General features: G+C 41.1%; 1 protein-coding gene across 1 annotated transcript; it reads left to right on the top strand.

The window, feature by feature from the left end:
* The first annotated feature begins 1,899 nt into the window (after positions 1-1,899).
* On the top strand, positions 1,900-21,005 carry alp3 (alkaline phosphatase 3). Its single transcript, XM_030406019.1, has 11 exons — positions 1,900-2,033; positions 3,760-3,876; positions 4,533-4,648; positions 5,622-5,796; positions 8,176-8,348; positions 8,470-8,610; positions 9,745-9,814; positions 13,035-13,169; positions 14,734-14,925; positions 18,032-18,148; positions 19,917-21,005. Exons 1-11 carry the CDS (start codon positions 1,964-1,966, stop codon positions 20,234-20,236), a joined length of 1,626 nt encoding a protein of 541 aa, XP_030261879.1. The 5' UTR covers positions 1,900-1,963; the 3' UTR covers positions 20,237-21,005.
* The last annotated feature ends 197 nt before the right edge of the window (positions 21,006-21,202 follow it).

Genomic DNA, 21,202 nt, shown 5'->3' on the forward strand with positions numbered 1-21,202 from the left:
TGGAACAAAACTGTCCTCCTCCTAATTAAGACCGCTGCAGCTGCTCTGCTCTCCGAGGCAGGGGCAGTCACGTGTTTCTGTTTTTTTTTTGGGGGGGGGGGTTGCGCCAAGGCAGCGTGCACAACTCGGGTGGTGTCATGCTACATTTGCATATCTAATAAGCACCGTGCAGCTGGGCTGCGCTCCTCCCCATGTAACTTCTCTGTCCCACTCAGGGAGAGGAGCAAAGGAGGAGCACACAGTGATATTAAAAAAAAAAAAAAGGTTCCCAGCTGCGACTCGGATCCCATCGTTCATGTTAACGAGCCGTTCAATAGAATCGGTTCGTTCGTGAATGTCACAACACTACTCTTTCGTTTTCTTACAATTACACACAAACACACCGCGCACACATCCAACACCTTTCACCACACCACTGACTACTGACCTACACTTAAATTCTGTTCTTTAAATAAATGTAGGGTTAATTTAACTGTTCACTGTGTGGTTCCTCCTCCTCTGTTGTGCTCTTGAACGAGCTGGGCATAACACGTGTTTATATGGATGTTTATTGTTTGACAAAATTAGACATAGCGATCAGAACGGATGATCAGACACACAGACCCCCTACTTATTAAGACCCGTTCTCCCATGTTGAAATGAAAGTTTATTCTGTGTACTTGATTACAGGTTGATCATTGTTGGTGACTTCATCTAACTCTGGGTTGATTTTTTATATTTAGCCATGTATTGAATCCAAAGACAAATTTCAAACACCGTGGACAATTATAAGGGCAACTGTGGCTCAGGGGTAGAGCTGGTGTTTTGTTATTGGAAGGTTGCTGGTTCGATTCCCCGGGTCTACATGTCTTAGTGTTCTCAGGCAAGATACTGATCCCCAAACTTCTCCTAATGTGCTGGACACTGCCCTGCATGGCAGCCACCTCCATCAGTGTATGTATGTATGAATTACTGCAGGTTGCTTTGGACAAAAGTGTCTGCTAAATGCCAAAATCTTAATTTTTTCAAATTTCTGTCCCAAAAATTCCCCCAAATTAACTTGATTTCATGTTAACAAACTATAGTTTTCTAAAGTCTGTTAAGACATCTGCTTTGTGCATGATGTAAGTCATTTTCTCCACTAGTTTCTGGACAGATTATATTCACTTTTTCTTTAGTTTATCAAAATTCCCATTCAGGGCCCATTCACATTTGCAAAGCTAATTTTTTAACTCATTGGGAACATTAGGTGTTCATAAGCTCTGCTAAATGTTCCATTATCAGCGTGACGCACTGCACCTGTTGAATAAGAAGTGAAACAAACACACTTTTGCATCAGGTTCTGTGTTGCCTCTTATTCTATCATGATGTGTGATGGAGAAATTGTGAACAGGCAATCAAACAAAATATGATGGCTGATACAAATATTCTTCTCTTGCTAATGTATTCATTGGAAAGTAGGTGGCTGTGTTGGTGCCATCCAGCTCAGCCCCAGTGGACTCTGACTTTCTCACTTACGTAACTGCTGCATTATCTGTCAGATACAGTGCATTTATGATTAAACATCACACGCACACACGCAGTTGTTTTGTACGCTCATTATCAATCCATTGATCTTTAGCACAGCATAAATAAATGAGTTTATCATGAAACAATATCATTAAAGCTTTAAATGCTGTCAATAATTAATTTCTTCAATTTAAACGGTTTGTCAAGCACTATTTTATATCAAACTAACACATATACAGAATAACAGCTCTCTATTATTTACTGTGTTGTCATGTGGATTTCTATAAATGTTTCTTATCCATTGTTGCCAACCCAAACACAACACACTCTTTCCAGTCAGAGGTCGTAAATTTGCCAAAGGCTCATTGGTCATTATGAATTTATGGCATGCTGTTAACGATGATTGGCAGCTTGTGTGATCCAGAGTAGATCTTTGGGAAGGTTAGAGCAGCACGTCTCCAGCCTGAACGTGGCCATGGAGCTGACAAGGGTGGCCATCTCTGCTCTCTTTCTGCTGCTTGCATTTGGATCTTCCAGTGCCAAAGGTAAGACAAAAAAAGATCTACTTTGGGGATGCTAACTCATAGACGTGTACTTTTTTGTTCCATTAATATTGTTCAACTTTTTCTGTGGGACCATTTTTGGGAGCTTTCCATCTCTGTACCACCTTCTGGAAACTCAAGTAAAACTTGAGGAGTTTTAAGTCAAACTCATCTGTGCTTCTATCCAGATTTGAGCTATTTTTGGAATATGTACGTTTTTTCAACATTTTTTGCTCCTTTGAATGCGCTGAACACCCCCCCCCCCACCACCACCACCACCAGCCCCACCCCCATCTTTTAATATTGTCAATACCTCTTCAAACTACAAACTCAAACCTTAAAGCATTGTCTACCTATTGTACTTCATAAAATAAGGTCAACTTTTTCATACCTTTCAGTTTTTCACGTTATGTTTATTGTCTCTATGTGTCATATGTACATTTTCACTCACACAGCTTTCCAGAGTTATATGGTATCTGACACTTGAACTGAATTTTCTTCGAATGAAAACTGCTATCACTGTCATCACATGTGTAGTGTGACTGCAGTTCTGCCACTTCCCCTGAAATTGAACTACTTTCACTCCTCAGCTGACACTCAACTGCTGTCAGTGGTTATACATTACCAATGGACATGTCCAGGGCTTTTATTTCACACTATTTCAAATGCAAATTCAACTGCTTACATTTCCAAAGACACTTAAAATCCTTTCAGGTCTTGGATCTTCACCCAGAACAGCAGCAACAAGTCCTTCTTCAGCTCTTCTGTCCCACGGCTTTCATAGTCAGTTGATTCCAACTGCTTTCAGTACACGTAGTGAACTTTAGCTGACACATCCACTTTCTTTGGCTTCCACTTAACCTTTGTATTTCGACTACCACTTCAGCAACATCAGTTGTGTCAGTATTTAAACTATTTAAAGTTTCAAATGGAGATTTTCTGCAGCCAGCACACAATGTTTTTTATTTTTTATTTCTTTATAATTTTTAAAAAAAATAATTTTTGTTTTAGCCTAACACAAACTAGCAAATTTTTCCACACTATCACTTGGGCCCAAAAATGCTGAGCTTGATTAATGATCCTCACCTTTTTTACCCCAGGGTTAGACTTGCGTTCTATTTTTCTGAGTTTTAAAACTAATCACCACCCATCGGGGCTTACTGTCTCCTCTCACTTTGAGCCCTGTTTTTCACCCTGGTTCCGTCTCCCTTTTATGACTGAATGGCTCCTCAGCTTTCACCTTTCCTTTCATCCTTTGAAATCATTTACTCTTTTGTACACTTTTTTACCCACTCCTTTTGCGAGGGGCTTTCAAACCTTTTTTCAAATGAACACGCTCAGTACTTGTGGAGTTATGTAACTTGCTGTCATCAGCATTTACTGCTTGTTAGTGGACCACCATAATAAACTACCTGTTGCAGCACAGAGAGATGTACTTTAGTAGATAAGAGAGCATGTGAGTGTGGTGTGACAGCTACAAACAAACATGCTACATAGCCACACATGCACACACACACACACACACACACACACACACACACACACATTGAAGTCCCCAAAGGCCTGAACAAAGAGCAGTCATTTTTTAAATTTATTATTTCCCAGAGACCAGCTCTTGGATTCTCCGTATCAGTCACATTTGAAGTTAAAGTTTGTTCAAAGAGGAAGTCCATTAATCACACCATTACTTCTGTATCAAAACCAGTCTGATCTGTGTGTTCACCTGCAGTTGAAGAGGAGAACCCAGAGTTCTGGAGGTCTCAGGCCAAGCAGACTTTGCAGTCAGTGTTGGACAGAGAGCTCAACACCAATGTGGCCAAGAACATCCTGTTTTTCCTTGGAGATGGTAAGTTATGCAACCCTGTCATTTTATCACACATTTATAACATACACTGGCGTATTGTAAGTAAGACAAGCACGACTGGGAATTTTAAAAAAAATTCTATAATCTTCCCTGTTTTCTGCCTGTGCTGTGCAACAGGAAACATTTATATTGCGAAAGATGTGGCAAAAAATGAGATTTTGGTATTCAGAGCACATGCAGAACGGAGAGACATTACAATCAAAGTGGAGGAGGTTTTAAGTGAACTGAGGTTGGAATGAGTAGAACACACTCTCCTGTAATTGTCACCTATTTTAAAGTGCATTTATTGAACATGATATTGATGTTCAATAACAACAAGTAACAAGATACTCAGATTCATTAGAAAATAATATAAGTAAAACAAATAGACTGTAAGAAGGTATTGAAAAGATTGATTTACAATTCATTTTTAGGAATCCATTTAGACTACTTTATAGGTTATGCTATATGTAATTGTTGCTTGTTATGTTGCTTCTAATATTAAATCTGTTTTTTCTGTTTTTAGTTTTTCTGCTGGAAGAACAATTTTCCACACAGGGAGCATTAAAGTTTAATCTCATGCTGTCCAGCAGTATGTTTTCTTCAGCCTCATCTTTGTGTGTGTGTGTGTGTGTGTGTGTGTGTGTTGTGTGCATCAGGTATGGGAATCACAACCTACACAGCAGCACGTATCCTCAAGGGACAGCTGCAGAACCAGACTGGAGAGGAGACAGTGATGACCATGGACACCTTCCCTAGTGTGGGACTGGCTAAGGTACACAAAGACACACAGACACACACGCGCGCACACACACACACACACAGACACACATAATATAAAATATATAAAAATCTCTTTTTACAAGGCAGCATAATGATGTTATTTTACCATCCCTCTGATGGTTCATATTGATGTGGTTTGCTGTTATTTTTATTTGCGTTACACGTGCGAGTAGAGGCAATTAAAAATGTAGGAACCTAGGATCGAACCTTTGTGAATATTTTCTTCGTATGTGTTGTGGTAGACTCTTAATTTAATATAAATGTGATCAGCCCTGTGGCCAGAGACAGAGAGATGTAACTTCATGCGTATAATACATAGGTAAGGTTTAGTTTAGACCAATTAAAGTTACATTTTCTTCCTCAACTTGTGCACAGATGTGTAAGTACTGTTACATAAAATAGTGTCATTGTTGTGACAACAGTATGTGAAATTTACCATAACTCATCCTACTACTGGCTATGTAGTTACTCTACTCTATTGCTGCTGTCATATTTGGACTCTCTCGCCACTAATAGCTTTAGCTAAAGCTTATCCCCAGATGAACTATTATTTCGCATAACTGAACTAGACTGTAGCTGAATTGTGGAGGAAGACTGCAAAACCATCTCAGTTCCTGACTTTAGTGAAATTCTTATTGGTGTGGCATAAAAAACACATTTTAAACCTATTCAATTGACATTCAACCATTATATTGATAAAGTGGCTAGACAGAAAGACACTTAGCAGAACAGTGATACAGTTAATGGCTTTCAGCTCTAGACATTTAAATAAGGTTTTTGCATTTATTTAACATTGTATTGCTATTCAATAACAAACAGCAATTGTACAAAAGGAACATTAAAGTTAAATCTCATGCTGTCCAGCAGTATATTTTCTTTGGCCTGATCTTCATGCCTCATCTGTGTGTGTGTGTGTGTGTGTGTGTGTGTGTGTGTGTGTGTGTGTGTGTGTGTGTGTCGTGCAGACCTACAGTGTTGACTTCCAGATTGCAGACAGTGCAGCCACAGCCACAGCGTATCTGTGCGGAGTGAAAACCAACCTAAACACCATCGGAGTGAGTGCAGCCACCCGCAACGGAGTCTGCAAGTCTCAGAAGGGCAACGAGGTCACGTCCATCCTGAAGTGGGCCAAAGATGCTGGTAAGCCCCACAGTGCAATGTGTGAAAAACATGCTTAAAAAAAAAAAAGAATAAAGTACAATTGTTTAATAAGCTTATTTTATATACAGTTCCTATAGAAAATATTTACCCCTTAACTGTTTTCCCCTTTTATAGCTTTTATAAATGGAATCATGGTCAATTAACCAAAATTATACAAACAAAAGAAATAAAAAAAAAAAAAACTATTGACAACAGATTCATTCAAAGTAATGTCAATCAATTCAAAATATATAATGTAAAATATGTGATTGCATAAGTTTTCACCTCCCTCACATAAGTATTTAGTAGTTGTACATTTGGCTGCAATCACTGAGCACTGAGTCTGTGTGGACAGGTCTCAATCAGGCTGGCACATCCAGATCCAGATACACAACCCCTAGTCTGACCTAGTGCTCAGTGAAGGTTGTTGAGCCCAATCACAGCATTATAAGAGAGATTAGGAGCAGGCATGCCATCCTCATGTATACTATTATTAATGCCAAACAAATTCTAATACTAACGCCACCAACTGGTATTAGTGATAGCAACAATTTTCTGCAAATGTAGACAGAAATACAGCTCACTGCTGCACAGACAATGCTGAGGGGGGAAATAATGCAGGATGTCTACAGACAGTGCTGTGACTGAACCAACAAATGGGAATTTGTTTCTCTTTGTCAGGGAGCAGGCAGACACCTGACACAGCCCTGCCATGTCACACTTTAGTTCAGCTTCCTGACAAAAGAAAATCCCTCAGGTCTTATACCGCCTCAGCAAAACCTGATTTTACAGCTGAGCGCTCTGCACAGAGCTGCAGTGCCTCGAGCTCGGGGCATCAGCAGCCTGGGCAGCTACAGGTTACACTGCAGGGTGTTGTGCTGCACAGGGAAGGACCTTGAGTCTTATCATGTTCCATGTTATCAGTGGCCATGAATATCTAATAACAGACACACACGGAACCATTGGCCCTGACCCCAGCACAGCACCGGACACTGACACTCAGGTGTGTGAATATCTGTGTGTGTTACATAGAATAAGAAAGTGTTTTTTAGTCTTCAATGTCTCAAAGCAATATTTTAGAAACAGTCCTTACAGCCAAGTCCTCGACTAATGTGGCAAGAAAAGAAGATTGAAGAATTAAGTTCCGAACCAGGGGAGCCTGGATTACTATTGCAAGATGATGATTTTAACAATGATTTGTAGAAGAAACAAAAGCATTCTTGCAACAATAAATTCTGTGGGTTTTTGGTTTTACTTGATTTGCATATATTTTTGCTTTAGTCCTGAAACAATGGAATATAACTTTGCTGAAGTGCTACAAAATCTTATCAACAAATTGTAAAAACCTCCATCACAAGTTCCCAGTGCCCATGGTGACGTTTTCATGCAGTCTTGTTTTGTTCAATCAACAATCCACAACTCATCATAAAAGAACCAGCAAATATTCACATTTTAAAGCCAGAACACAATTAGGTTTTCTGTCAATTAATTAAATTTAAAGAGTATATTTTTGCAGTAACACCCCTTGAAAATCTTGTCTTTGCTGACCTCCAGTGGTTCAACTTCCCAACTTGGATGTAGAGATGTGCAGGTGTGCTCCAGGACCCTGTGAAATCACTGTGTTGCGGTTACAGGTACAACAGAGCACAGTCCTGACCTTACCGACCCACAAAACATCAGTGGTGCTGGAAATAGATGTGAACACTTTTGACCACTGGAGGCAGCAAAACAGTGTCTCAGTCTGGTGTTAACTTACCCTTTAAGCACTTTTAAGACGTTTCACCTCTCAACCAAGAGGCTTCTTCAGTTCTAACTAACTGGAGGGGAGTTGCAGGCTTTTAAACTCTGTATGGGAGTGTCCTTATAGAGTCGTTAGGGCCTTTACATGGGTTGTTAGAGATAAGTGAGCCCTGGTGTGAATGGTTGTTAAGCTGTCTGGGGAGGGAACTCAGTACGTTTATGGAGGATTGCACCAATGGCACAACACAAAAGGAAAATGATAAATCCAATTAAAAACTGGTGCACTCTGAATGTTGCTTCGAGCCCATTCATCTCAGTGTTCCTGGATTGCATTGCTGTGCGCCAGTGTCTTTTTTGTACTCTGGGATGCTTTAAGAATAATTTAAAGAGAGGTGCTGGGCATCAAGGTAGTTAAAATGACAATTTACTACCCCATACATAATCACCTTGTTCCGTAACTACAGGGGGTTGAGAAAGTTGCTGATTAATGCCTCAATCATCACCCTACTATCTGCTCAGACGTCAGCCTGAAAGCTATTCATATATCACAAATACATACAGCATGATGCATATTGTACTGTAAATGCAGGCCTATATGTACCTACTACACATTAAGCATGAAACAAATTGATCTTGTAGGTAAGTCTGTTGGCATTGTAACAACCACGCGGGTGCAACATGCCACCCCAGCAGCCACCTACGCCCACACCGCCAGCAGGAAGTGGTACAGTGATGCTGACATGCCTGCAGGTGCCAAGAAGGATGGCTGCACCGACATCTCCTCCCAGCTCCTCTCCAACACAGACATAGATGTAAGCTCATTCAGATTGTTCTTCATGTCTTATCTCTTTACAATTGCAGAATTTCTGTTTCAGAATGAATTTGCATTAGATTGGAATGTGAGTGTTTGTGCTGTTTTGTGTCTGTTTCCAGGTGATCATTGGTGGAGGTAGAAAGTACATGACCCCTAGGGGCACTAAGGACCCAGAGTACCCCAGGGACTACTCCTCCTGGGGCAAAAGAAAAGACGGACGCGACCTCATCAAGGAGTGGCAGAGCATGAAATTTGGAAAGGTACCACTCCTGTTTAACTAAGGCTCAGGGGCCAAGAAAACAGGTTCAAATATAGCAACAGCTTCAGGGAGGAGTCTCATACCAAAAGGAGGCCTCAAAATTACAAAGGCAGCAAGGTGTCAAATGAAGACACAAGTATGTTGTCATTTTTCAGGGCCTAGGGGCCTCCCCTTCAAACAGTAACTCAGCTCCTGCTGCCATTCTATATGCAAACTATTCACCGTGCTGCTGAATCCGGCTCCCCCCCAAGTTGTAACGTAACACTGTATAATAGTAATAGTTAGGTTGATTTGTTATTGTGTGGTTGATCTTCTAAGTTGAGCTGCAGAAGAAGAAATACATAATGCATAATATTTGCCATTTGGGTGAAACTATGTCAATGCTGTAGCATCAGAACTAGTATTTATGTCATGTTTAGGGTGAGCTAGTATACATTACACTTTTGAATGAGCATCAGTCATTGAATTGTTTCATTACCACACTACCACACCAATATTGAATGAAAGGAGCTGTAACTTTCTACTTTGTTATCCATGAATAATTCTCACATTCTAAAACATATTTTCTGATTAGAATACGTGTTAAATAGTCTATACTCTGTGTTTGTGGAGTAAAGTATACTTTTCTCTTCTCCCCTGCTAATGTAATAAAATAAAACATAATTATTTGAGTATCCCTTCTAACTATATCCAATCAGGTCCATAAAGAGGTCCATAAAGAGAACAGGCAGGCAGGATCCTCTTGTTCAGGTACCTACACCGGCAATGGCCTAACAGGGAAAGCTAATTCCAAACAGACCAAGTGATGAAAAACACTTGAAGAAAGGAATGCGGCAAATAGAGCTGCCTGAAAGGAGTCATCCAAGTGTGGTGATGTACAGAGGAGGGAGGAACACAATGCTTATTAAGACATTAGACACAAGTACAATATCTGCAATCAATATAATCACCCAGGAGTGACAGTAAACGTTGCTTTGTCATTTCATATAATACTGACACCATAATTTGTCAATATACACTGTGAGAAGTATTATAGTACAGTCTACAAAAAGGTCTTAAGTGACTCAAGAAAAAGACTTTTAACATCTTCCTTCCATTTTGTCTGTGAATGGAATGTGTCCGGTGTGTCACACAGGTCGCCCACTATGTGTGGAACAAAACAGACTTTGATGCCGTTGACCCTGAAACCACAGACTATCTCATGGGTGAGTTGTTAATTCAACTTATTTCTCTTTGCCCTCTTAAGCTTTACTTTCCAGCAGAGTATTATATGAAGGCAAAGCATCCCTCAGGCCTTGACGAACAAAACAACAATAGGCCTGCAGTGTCCTTGCTTTACTCACCAGGCTCCCGATTCCATCTTGTAAAAGTGATTTAAGTCTTGAATAGATGTTTTACCTCATAATACTGTACCTGACCTACATAATGTTCAAGGTGCTGAAACATTCACAGCGTGACTCTTTTATCAAATCTGTGGTCAGCAGCACACACTTCTTTTTACTATGACAACATCAACATTTAGCTGTTATTTTCATGTTATTATGATTGCTGTGCTCATATCATTGACTAGAAGGGTATCCTTTGTCACACCACAATAACAACTGATTGCAGTTGTTATTGTGCTGTGATAATGATACAATGAGCACATTATTGCAGTTTTTCCAGTCCACCTTCTCTCTCCCATTCCAGGTTGGTACCCAAGATATATTTTACTGCAGGTAACCATGGTGACAATACTTCTGCTTAACCATACTTTACTAGTTCAAGGAATACAGTGGAAAGGAAAGGAAAAAGTTGCCCTGGTTCCCTCAACAAAATGCCCATGGAATTTTTCAATCAGATTTTGGATTATTGCCAGAAATAAGCTCTTTGGCAAACACACGTTTACGATACTTACATGTTCTGTAGAACAAGATAATCTTCAGAGACAAACACCACTTTTAGCATAAATGAAATCACCAGAAGTAAAAAGCCAATGTCATGCCCTCAACAAACTACACCACAGTCGTATGATTTCAACGTCACCAACAATATAGCATCATACGTTATAGGCTGAACTGAGAGTGTTCAAACGACATTCACAAGTTAATGGATACCCTTGCAGTCACTATGTAAGGGATAATGCCCGACGAGGTGTCCATAAACAGTGCTAATGGACTTCGCGGCGTCCATTAACTTCTGGTTATGGACACCTCGAAGGGCATTATCCCGCTTATACCATGGTCACTTGCCAAAGAAAAGAAATTCGGACCATTAATTTACATTTTCATGCGTTTTACAATCAAAATATAAAGTTTTTCACAAGCCATAACTTAGTTTCCCTGGTAACGCCTGAGAGTTTGACTAATACCTGGAACAATCATTACTCTCCCGTAAGGTTATTATGCAACGGAGACGTTGTTCACTCCTCCAGCAAATAGGACGGATCATAGATACGACTTGGCAACGGGAGATATTCTAGTCCGCTCAGCCATGAGCCAGAAAGCTAACGTTATGCTAGCAAGATTCAAAGTCAATAACATTGCATACGTTTGACAGACAGTAAATATAATTTGACAGTATGCTAGCTAATACGATTAGCTAACTATCCAGTCATGTCATTGTCCCCAAATCAATAGCAAGATTTTCACGAACAAATGACCGGCCGTGTGTAACATTACTGTGGCCGCAGCCTGAAGTAGAGAGCTGAACAGCGAACGGGACGTGAGATTATTCGTGTATCAGTAAATTTAGAGGGGAAGTGAACTTTCTGCAGCTTGTGTGTTACAGTCGCCACCCTGTGGTGTTCAGAGGATAAGACACTGAAGGACTGACGGACTGCACTCAGTGCTGGAAATAAAATATTCAGATTTGATACGCCAGCTAGCGCATTGATTTACAGCGGTGAAGAGTCAATTTGACTGGAACTACTTAGTAGGTGTCCATATATCAGGGGTTAATGGACACCCTGCAGCCAACCAGAATCGAGTATTCCCCCAGACCATGGTATAAAGGCGGGTATACACACTTCACTACAAATTGATCAATCGACAATTTGATTAAGTCCAGTCTCCGTGTTCCACATAGTGATGTTTAGTGTTCATGAACAACTTCTGTGGTCTCAGCTACTTGTTTGTAACAGCCTTTTTCAAGACAAACATGCTTTAAAATTCAAATAGTGGGCGTTTACTGGGATATTTTATGTCTTAGCACAAAACATGAAAATCATCTAAGCTTGTGTGAACCATAGACCTTATTTTCAGCAGCTGAAAACCCATTGACTTCAAGACTGAAGGGAACATGAAGGGCAAAAGTGCCAACTAATTTTACGGTTTTAAGACTACTTCTTGTGGCACACCCTAGTCCGACATTTTTGGAAATATGCTTGCTTGCTTTCTTGCTGAGAGTTAGACGAGAGGATTTACCACTCAGATGTTATCTATTTTCTTTGAAGCTGAAACCGGCAGCCTGTTAGCTTAGCTTTAGCGTTGTGACTGGAAACAAAGGTGAAACAGCTAACCTGTGTCCATAGGTAACAAAATCCATCTTGGATATATATGTTATAATGCATTGATTTAATCTATTTTGTACTGACTGTATGAAACATGTTTCCAGTCTTTATGCTAATCAAACAAGCCAAATGGGAGAGTGCTTATTTGTAAAAAAATGATGTAAACAAAACATTATTTGGAAAATCTAAAAACTCATCTCTGCATATAATTTATATGGAGGAAAAGTGTTTACAGGCAACACCTTTGGTAGGCTATGAGGAAACGCAGACAAAACCCAAACAATCCCCAGAGCACCTTTAGCTTTTCAGAGCTGGAAAAACACAGGTGTAACTATTAACTTTAAGTATGACTCCATTCCTTTTAAGTGTAAAGCCAGTAAGCCATTTCAGAACATGCACATAACAGGACCCTGAGGCTGGAGAATCTCAATGGAACACTGTCGTCATTAAGGTTTATTTGTTGCACCTGCTTTTCTTATATTGATAAACCTAAAACAAAGCCTTAATTGGGTTCGGGCTTTGCTTGCTTACTTGCAGTTCAGATATTTATGTGACACAATTACATTCAAAAAAAGAATTCTAAACCTGAAGTGTGCCTTTGATTTGATGTACACTTTTGATTATGTCAGTAAGCTCTGTCTGTTCTTCATGATGTGTGATGCTGTGGACGACATGTAGGAAGACAGTCTTCAAGCTTTTCCTGGACTTTCTTGCTGCCGCGGGACTTTGGATTCTTGCCCTACACTGTTTATCACTACCTGTGTGCTAAAAATAATGGTAGTAGTAGGAGGAAGATGGGACTTTCCTCTCTGCTGCACCTCCACTCACTGTGGGCTGATAGAATGTACTGTACTTTCACATGAAAAAATATGGTTGTTGCTTTTTTTTTTTATCTGTCTCTCTCTCTCTCTCTCTCTCTCTCTCTCTCTGCCCAGCTCTGTTTGAACCAGGTGATCTGCGCTTTGAGGCAGACAGGGACCCAAATATGGACCCGTCCATTGTCGAAACTACAGAAAAGGCCATCCGCATCCTCCAGAAAAACCCTAAGGGCTTCTTTCTGTTGGTGGAGGGTGAGTGACAAAACCGCTTCGCCCACCCTCCACACAATCCCCATCACTTAATCTATCCAGGGTTGGATAATGACATCCCCAGAGAGGGGAAGGTTCTGCTACAAATAGGAGGAAAACCTTTGGCTGGTCTAGGGGGATCAATTGAATTATTGATCCAGTTCTAATCACAAAGAGGGCAAAATTGGCCAGAAAAAGACAACACTGGTAATTGTTGTGGTTTGCCAATACATCAATGTGCATGTACATTTGTATTATAGCACCTTCAGCAGTGATATTGAGTTGTTTTGAGGTGATCCTCGTGGCATCTGATGTAGCGCCATCCAGAAAACCTCCAGAAAACACCACGGTAGAGAACAGTGTGTACCTGCAGTGGTTCAAGTGATTTGACATTGATTCTGCATACAGCTCAATGAGTTTGCCGCAGTGTGCGCTAACCGCATACGGTCGGCTGCCGTGTCTCTGTTCCACACGGCTACCTCACCAGCCTCCTCATCCATCTCTCCTTTAATCTGAGGCAGCCGCCTGGGGACTCTGTTGTGCCACTAAGTGTCTTCACAATGACTTTAAAATAACAGGCAAATGTATAAATAGAAGCAGGCATATGGTGCACCCAATCACTGACAGCTCACTGAGGCCACAACTTATAACTGGAGTCTACTTCACTTTCCAATACGGCCTGTGGAGAGGACAGGAACAGAACAATGGGCCGAAGTTAAAAATAAGAATTCATGAGCATTATCCCCCGGCAACACGGTGAATCTGAAATTCTCTGTGGGAGAGAGTGGGCAACCTTTCCTCATTTATGTTCCACACCAGGAGATATTTTTCAGACTCGCTTCTATGTGAATAACTCATTTGCTTGCCTTGTAACAGTGTGAAGGGAAATGTATCGCATTTCTTACTGAACCCAAAAGGCTCAAACTTTGGAATCCAGCTCCACCTCAAATCTACTGTATGCATAAATGTTTGCAAGGGTGTTTTCTGGTATTGAACCGTGTCAATAGCTCATTATAAATTACAATTCATCCTCAGTAATTTAACAAACTTTTGAGTCAAGGCACAAGTCTCAAGTAATCTGAGACAAGTCACAGTAAGTCTAAAGTCCTGAATAGCAAACCTGAAGTCATTTGTGTTTTTTAAATAACAATTTTGATATTCTAATAAGACATGTTTCTTTTGATGTACAGAACTAAAAAATCAGCTCAGAATTTGAAGCTGCTCTCAAATCTCACTCTAAGTCTTTCACAGCAGTCAGGTCCCAGTCTCCAGTCTCAGGTCTACAGCTGTTTGCTATTATTTTCTTTAGAAATGTTTTCCTTCTGAGTAAAAGATATACTCTTCTTACTGAGTCAACCTAATTAAACATGAAGAAATGAGAAAATCCATCAATGGCATCTGGTTTAATTAAAATGGCACTGTGAGATTATCAAAACCAAACCTTTCTATATATTTTTGTTTTACTTTTAATAGAAAGTGTAAATTGTCCTCTTTGCCACTCAAAGTACCAGAAGCCATTACTCCACCGTCTCTCCTCATTAACCCCTCCTTCTCTCTGTGTGGCCAGGTGGGCGTATTGACCAGGCTCACCACGCTGGCAGGGCATACATGGCGCTCCATGAGGCGGTTGCTTTAGACTACGCCATTGCGAAGGGCCTTGAACTCACCAAAGAGAATGAAACGCTCACCATTGTGATGGCTGACCATTCCCACCCAATGACCTTCAATGGGTACCCATTTCGAGGACAAAGCATTCTGGGTAATTATGAACTCACTCCCTGTATTCAGCTACTTACTCTAAAAGTTGTTGCCGTAACATGTTTTTGAATGACTTGTATTGATTTGGTATCACATCAGCTCACTCCTCGGCTCCTCTTATTCCTCCTTTTTGCCTCTATTCTTTCCCGTCCACATGTGTTTATATCCCACGACAATAGACAGCCAAGGTGTGTGTGTGTGTGTGTGTGTGTGTGTGTGTGTCTGCCTGCTCCCTCTCAGCTTCAGTGTGCCTCTGCCACCAGCAGCTTGACATTTCCTCTGCTTTCTCTCCCTGGCAATTACAGCCTGGGTAAACACATATAGCTGGCAGCCTTTCTCTCCCTCGCCTTTTCTATTTCAGTCCTTCGCTTTCTCCTTGTCTCTCTTCCTTCTACCTGTCTCTGACCATCGATGCTGATGTCTCTCTCTCTCTCTCTCTCTCTCTCTCTCTCTCTCTCTCTCTCTCTCTTTTACATGACACTCTCTTAACTTCTTCTCGCCAGTTAATCTCCCTTTGGAACGTCTCTTTATCAACCTCACTTGCTCCTTACACTGTCCCCTCAGCTCTCTGTCTCCTCTCCATCACAGTTCCATCTCCTTTACCCAGAGGCTTTGGCTAAAGTTCATTGAAAAGTGAACTAACATTACCAACAGTGTGTGAAGAAACAACAGAGCTGAACTTATGTCAAACACATCTGTGAGCTGTGGGCAGGGTTTTCTACCTTAGTAAGCATGCTAACCAGCCCTTCCTGTCTCGTAATGCTACCTCGTACTGCAAGAGACAGGGAGCTGGGAGATGTAAGTAAACACAATAAACTCACAAAATGTCAGGAAAGGAAACACTTTTACACCTTTTTTCCTTACTAAACATACATATTTACACATTCCGAATTCAAGTTTCACTCTTTTACTGAACTAAGACGAGCCTATTTGGTCATTAACTCAGCATATAAACACATTTTTTAAACTAGACATAAATACGATCAAACTCACCAAAACAGTCTTGGTTAATTTATACTTGGTCACCTCTGGTTTGGTCAAAATAAATCCTTCATTCACCGAGTATGATCACCCGCTGCTGATGTCTGACGCTCTCTCGGTCCTCTGCAACTGCCTCCCTCTTCTGTTCCCACCTGCTGCTTCCTCTCATCCCTCAAGTCATAGTCCTGGCCAGAACGGCTGTTAATCATCTCCATACTGTATCCCCCATCTTCAACCTGACCGTTGTCAGTCACAGAGGCTGTGTTCAGTCCCAGGCTGGTGTCCAGCCGTGAACACCTGAAGGCTGCTGAGCCAGGCTGAGCTGAGCCCCGTTTTCCGTGGCGACTGCCCCGTGATCTGACGATGTAGTCCAGTACTGTGAGCTCAAAAGGCAACAGGCACCACAGCTAACAGAGCTAGTCAGCAAACAACAGCTAGCTGAATCCACTACAGCAAAGAGTATTGTGAGCAGCCGCTGTAGGTTACTCTGGTGATATGCTGCCCCATATATTTTTGGAGCTACCTTCAAATTCTGTCCATTTTTTACACCTTTAAGACCGTAGCTGAACCTATGACATTTGTAGAGGGACAGAGGGTTTAATCAAGGGTTAAAATAATGTATTTGTTTGCCTGTATAGTATTGGATGTCAGGGTTGTTCACTTTTTATATGATGCCACAAAGTGCAATTATGTTTGCGTGAAATGGGCCTTTGTTACAGAAGACAGTAGGAAAAGCACAGATGTAAATAATCAAATGAATGGTGTCGGAATTCCTTTTGGCTGTTTTGGCATCACATCATGAGGCCAACCCTGGAAAACTGCTGCATCTCTATAGCTGTAGCTACGAAAATAACTAAACGTATTTTTTACGAATGATGTAAATATAGCATGGAACAGTAATGTAGCTCTGGGGTCCGATTTATGATCAATTCGATCAAAACTGATGTTGAAGATTCCAAATGTGAAACCAAATATAGGCTCTACAGTCTTTTCCCTGTCTGGACTCTTTACACGTTAATGTGCACTGGGTAATTAAAAAAAATACTTGAGGTGTAATTACATTTTTAGGTCCCTCCTAAAGGACTGTATTTGTTTCTAGTAGGTTCCCAGAAAGTATCTAATTAGTGCCTGTTTTGTACAAAATGTTTACACTGTAATCTGCAGGCTGTAATCGAAAGGTTTGTTGATACACTAAGATAGCCCAGATTTTTGTGGGGCGGCTGTGGCTCAGTGGGTAGAGCTGAGGACTAGTGACCGGAAGGTCACTGGTTCAAATCCCTGGCTCCCCTGGGCGGGACTGAGCTACAAGCCGAAGCATCCTTGAGCAAGATGCTGGACCCCAACACTGCTCCTGATGTGCAGTTGGCACCTTCGTGGCAGCCACTGCCATCAGTAAGGGCCCTGCGATGAGCTGGCGTCTCATCCAGGGAGTACCCTGGCCTTCGCCCATAGAGCCACTGGATTTGGCCCCAGTATCCCCGCTCCACCTTGAAAAGGGTGGTATAAAAGCAGTAACACCACCCGCAACCCGCATGGATAAAGCGGAAGAAAACGAACGAACGAACGATTTTACGATGCATACTGTTTCAGAGGTGTTTCCACCCTGGCCCAGAGTAAAATCCTGAGTGAAACACTGATATCTGTGGCATGAAGGTGTTACCATCAAAGATTCGGCCCACAAACATTATCTGCATCAGCCTCCAAAGCGTGTATTGATTGAGCACTTGTGTTGTATCGTGCTGTTGCCACCTTTCTACTCTCTCTTTCCGTTTGTATCCTCATTTTACCCTCCTCCCTCCTCCTCTTCCTCCCAGCGGTGCAGCAGTGATTAATGTGCTTGTGAAACTCTGAGCTCTTCATCAGCGGGGAGACTCGCCAGGCTAATGGCTCATCTGGAGAGTAACACTGAGACACTCAACAAGCTGTAGACCTCTCGCAGCACCCCTGGGGATCCTCAGCCCCCTTCCTGTGTGTGTGTGTGTGTGTGTGTGTGTGTGTGTGTGTGTGTGTTTGTGTGTGTTTTCATTTATTCATGTGTTTAGCACCTTGAGACTGAGAGAAGAAAAGGAGAAAAATAGGAAAGATAAATTAAAGTTAATGGTCAATTTTCTTTCTGTACTTTCCAGGTAAATCTCCCCTGTGGGCGATGGACGTGCTGCCTTATACCACTCTGATGTACGGCAACGGACCCGGACACAAAGTCGCCAATGGAACGCGCCCAGACATCCGCAATGTCAACACTAGTAAGAATAACTCAATGTTTCTTTGTTCTCCATACAAGAATATCTCAGACTGCAGTTAAACTATTTCCCCGACCAGTTGCAACAGTCCTTAACAAATGTAGAACATGCAAGATGGATTTGAAACAATCACCTCATTTGTTTTATGGAACAGGATGTTGCTCTCTCTGCACCACTCTGCGATATCGTACATAGCTGATTATAGATCGACTGAACAGCTGATTGATTACATACAGTTACTTCTTTATTTTCCTTATCGTGTGTGCGTCTTATCTTTTGTGCGAGGACCAAAAAACACTGGAGATGAGAGAACTATTTCAAAACCACTGGACTGACCTTTTCATCCCCCCCCCGAGTTTAGATCCTATAATACAGTATAACCTTTCCTTATAATATAATCAGGTGTGCTTTCTCCTTCTCTGACATTTTTACTAATTTAGTTTGGGATGTTGGTTTTTTAAAACCAGAGAAGAAAGTGACAGTTCAGTTAAGGTAATATGACAACAAAAATCAATAGATTACTGTACAAGCAAGAATTGAGAGTAGCGTGTATTAAAGGCATTCCTCTCCCCCGTCATGGATGATTCAAATTTCACCTCATCTTTTCTGCAGAAGTAAGAAACACTCAGCCACACTTCAGTAAAAAGCTGCATTAGCTGGCATCCAGCAACACTTTATATTACGGTCCTTGTACTAAACCTTATTATATTTATTGGGTAATTATAAATCCTAATATGATGTTTACTAACAGTAATAGGACTATGAATAAGAAGTGTTAATGATAGCATATAAACATGTTCATAGTTAAATCATTGACATTTATAGGCACTTAAAAGAAACGTACGCACTTCATAGACTGCTGGTGTCTTACAGTTATTTATATTAGTGTTACAAACACATTTATTGAATTTTACTAACTTAACAATCATTTCATTGTTAAACCTTTACGGGGCTTTTTTTTTTTTTATTAATATGAATACATTCAGCTAACTTGTGTTCTTTGCAGCGACCAGATCGAAGACGAGAAGGATTTGTTATTGAAAGACAAGTTCACCCAGCGATTTTAATCTTATCTATTCACACCCCACGCTGTTTGAAAGTCACGATGAAGTTTTCGTGGTCCACGAAACATTTCTGGGACTTAACAGCAAAAAAGTGTTGCAGCATTCTCCTAAACAACTGAAAACGTTCGGAACTTGCTTGATTTCAGGGCCTTCAGGTCTGGCGCTCGGAGCAGGTGGTGTACAGTTGGAGTTTCGCTAACACCCTGTAGAACTTTCACACATACTGTAATGGAAATGGAAAACACTACAGGCTATACTCTTCCTTGCTGCTTATATCATTCCAATGTGTAGCTGTTAATGTTCATATATTGAGGAAATACTATGCTGATGTGTGATCTGTGTCTCATATAAGTTTGCAGGTCAGTTTGACCTCCAGTGTGTTAAATCAAAGCATCCTCCTTATCATCCTGTAAAAGAAGCTATTATCTCTTTGCTCTCACACTGATGAATTAGAAAACTGTGCCTCTGGGGGAACGAGGAAAGATGAGAGAGCCAGGTGTATTTGCTTATGAGTGCTTGTTTTGTTTAAGCAGACTTAAATGAAAAGAGCTCTCTTATAACAGCCTTCACTCTGATCTGTCACAGCTGGGAGGGCGCTAAGAGGCTGAATCAGTCTCTAAAAGTTTGAGTGTACCTACTCATTGTAAGTGGCTCTGGACACGGTGTTGAATGAATGCAATGTAATATTTCTGCTGTCTCTTTTCCAGAAACTAAAGACTACGTCCAGCTGGCCGCTGTCCCCACAGAGTCGGCCACCCACAGTGGAGAGGATGTGGCAGTTCTCGCACGTGGACCCATGGCCCACCTTTTCCAGGGTGTCCAGGAGCAGAACTACATCGCCCACGCCATGGCCTACGCTGCCTGCGTGGGCGCCGACCAGAGGCACTGCCAGGGAAAGCAAACTGCAGCACCTGTGGTTCACACCACCTTGACCGACGACAGGAATGGAGCCGGGGCAATTCACGGCTCAGCAGTTTTGCTAAGTAGCCTTCTCTGTGTGATGCTGGCACTCACAGTGGGGTTGTAAGATCCCTTTTTTCCTACTGAACCCCAATGATCTCACTCCACTTGCTACACCAGGGAGGTCAGAGGTCAGGGTCATAGAGGAGTAGGCAGGGATTCAGTCAGGAGGACTTCAGCAGAGCGGATGTGTACCACTGCAGCCTTTTGAACCAAGCTGCCTCTTGTAGAGAATCTTTTTAAGAGAGAGAGAATTAAGTTATTAGACGTCACAATTGAAGGTATGAAATTTTCCTGTAAAGTCAGAGAAGTATGATTGATTACTTGGCTACTAAAAAGAAAATCGACCTTATTAATAAGAACCCCTTGAACGTAAATGTATCTTGTTTTATTTTGCCACTTTATTAAATCCCTGTTTTATTCACAATAAAGCAGTCCCTGAGCATAGAGTCTGTGTCTCGCTTTATCTATATAATCTGATCCGTACATACTACTGCATATGTCACATATTGACATTTATGGCTCCTTCATACAATCTTTAAAAAAACCTTAAATATTCAAATCAGTCCTGTGTTAATGCACTTTCCAGCTAATTTGAATGGGAGCTTATAGAGGTTAAGAAGAAAAACATCCCTCTTACACTTAAAAATTCAACTTTGGCAAATTTGGAATTTTTCATTTACCTTCTTCTGCATTAAGCGTCATGTGTTTACTGCAATACTTGATTGATTGATTGATTGATTGATTGAAATGTAAATGCTACAGTATACAGTTGTTAGGGAGTTCTCACCACCCTGTACATTTAAAATAAACAGTTTGGCATTTTGTGAAATGCACTAATTGGTTTTGTTGTCAAGATTTCAATGAGAAGATGTATTCACCTTGTATATCTGAGCACTTTCAGAATGGAGCCAGAAGCAGCATCTTCTGCTGTAACTTGTCTCTTTTATGTTTCTTTTTGAGTACAGATATGAAAATACAAGATACAACGTGTTTGTGAACTTTGGAGGTGCTGGCAGGCAGATCTTTTTTC

The sequence above is a fragment of the Sparus aurata genome, chromosome 2, assembly GCF_900880675.1.
Source record: "Sparus aurata chromosome 2, fSpaAur1.1, whole genome shotgun sequence".
Classification (NCBI taxonomy): domain Eukaryota; kingdom Metazoa; phylum Chordata; class Actinopteri; order Spariformes; family Sparidae; genus Sparus; species Sparus aurata.

Excerpts from the sequence above, each read along its gene's own strand:
- alp3 (XM_030406019.1), top strand. The coding sequence starts at position 1,964 with ATGGAGCTGACAAGGGTGGCCATCTCTGCTCTCTTTCTGCTGCTTGCA. Across the intron at positions 8,611-9,744 it reads AGAGCATGAAATTTGGAAAG|GTCGCCCACTATGTGTGGAA; the intron begins GTACCACTCCTG and ends TGTGTCACACAG. Across the intron at positions 9,815-13,034 it reads AACCACAGACTATCTCATGG|CTCTGTTTGAACCAGGTGAT; the intron begins GTGAGTTGTTAA and ends CTCTCTGCCCAG.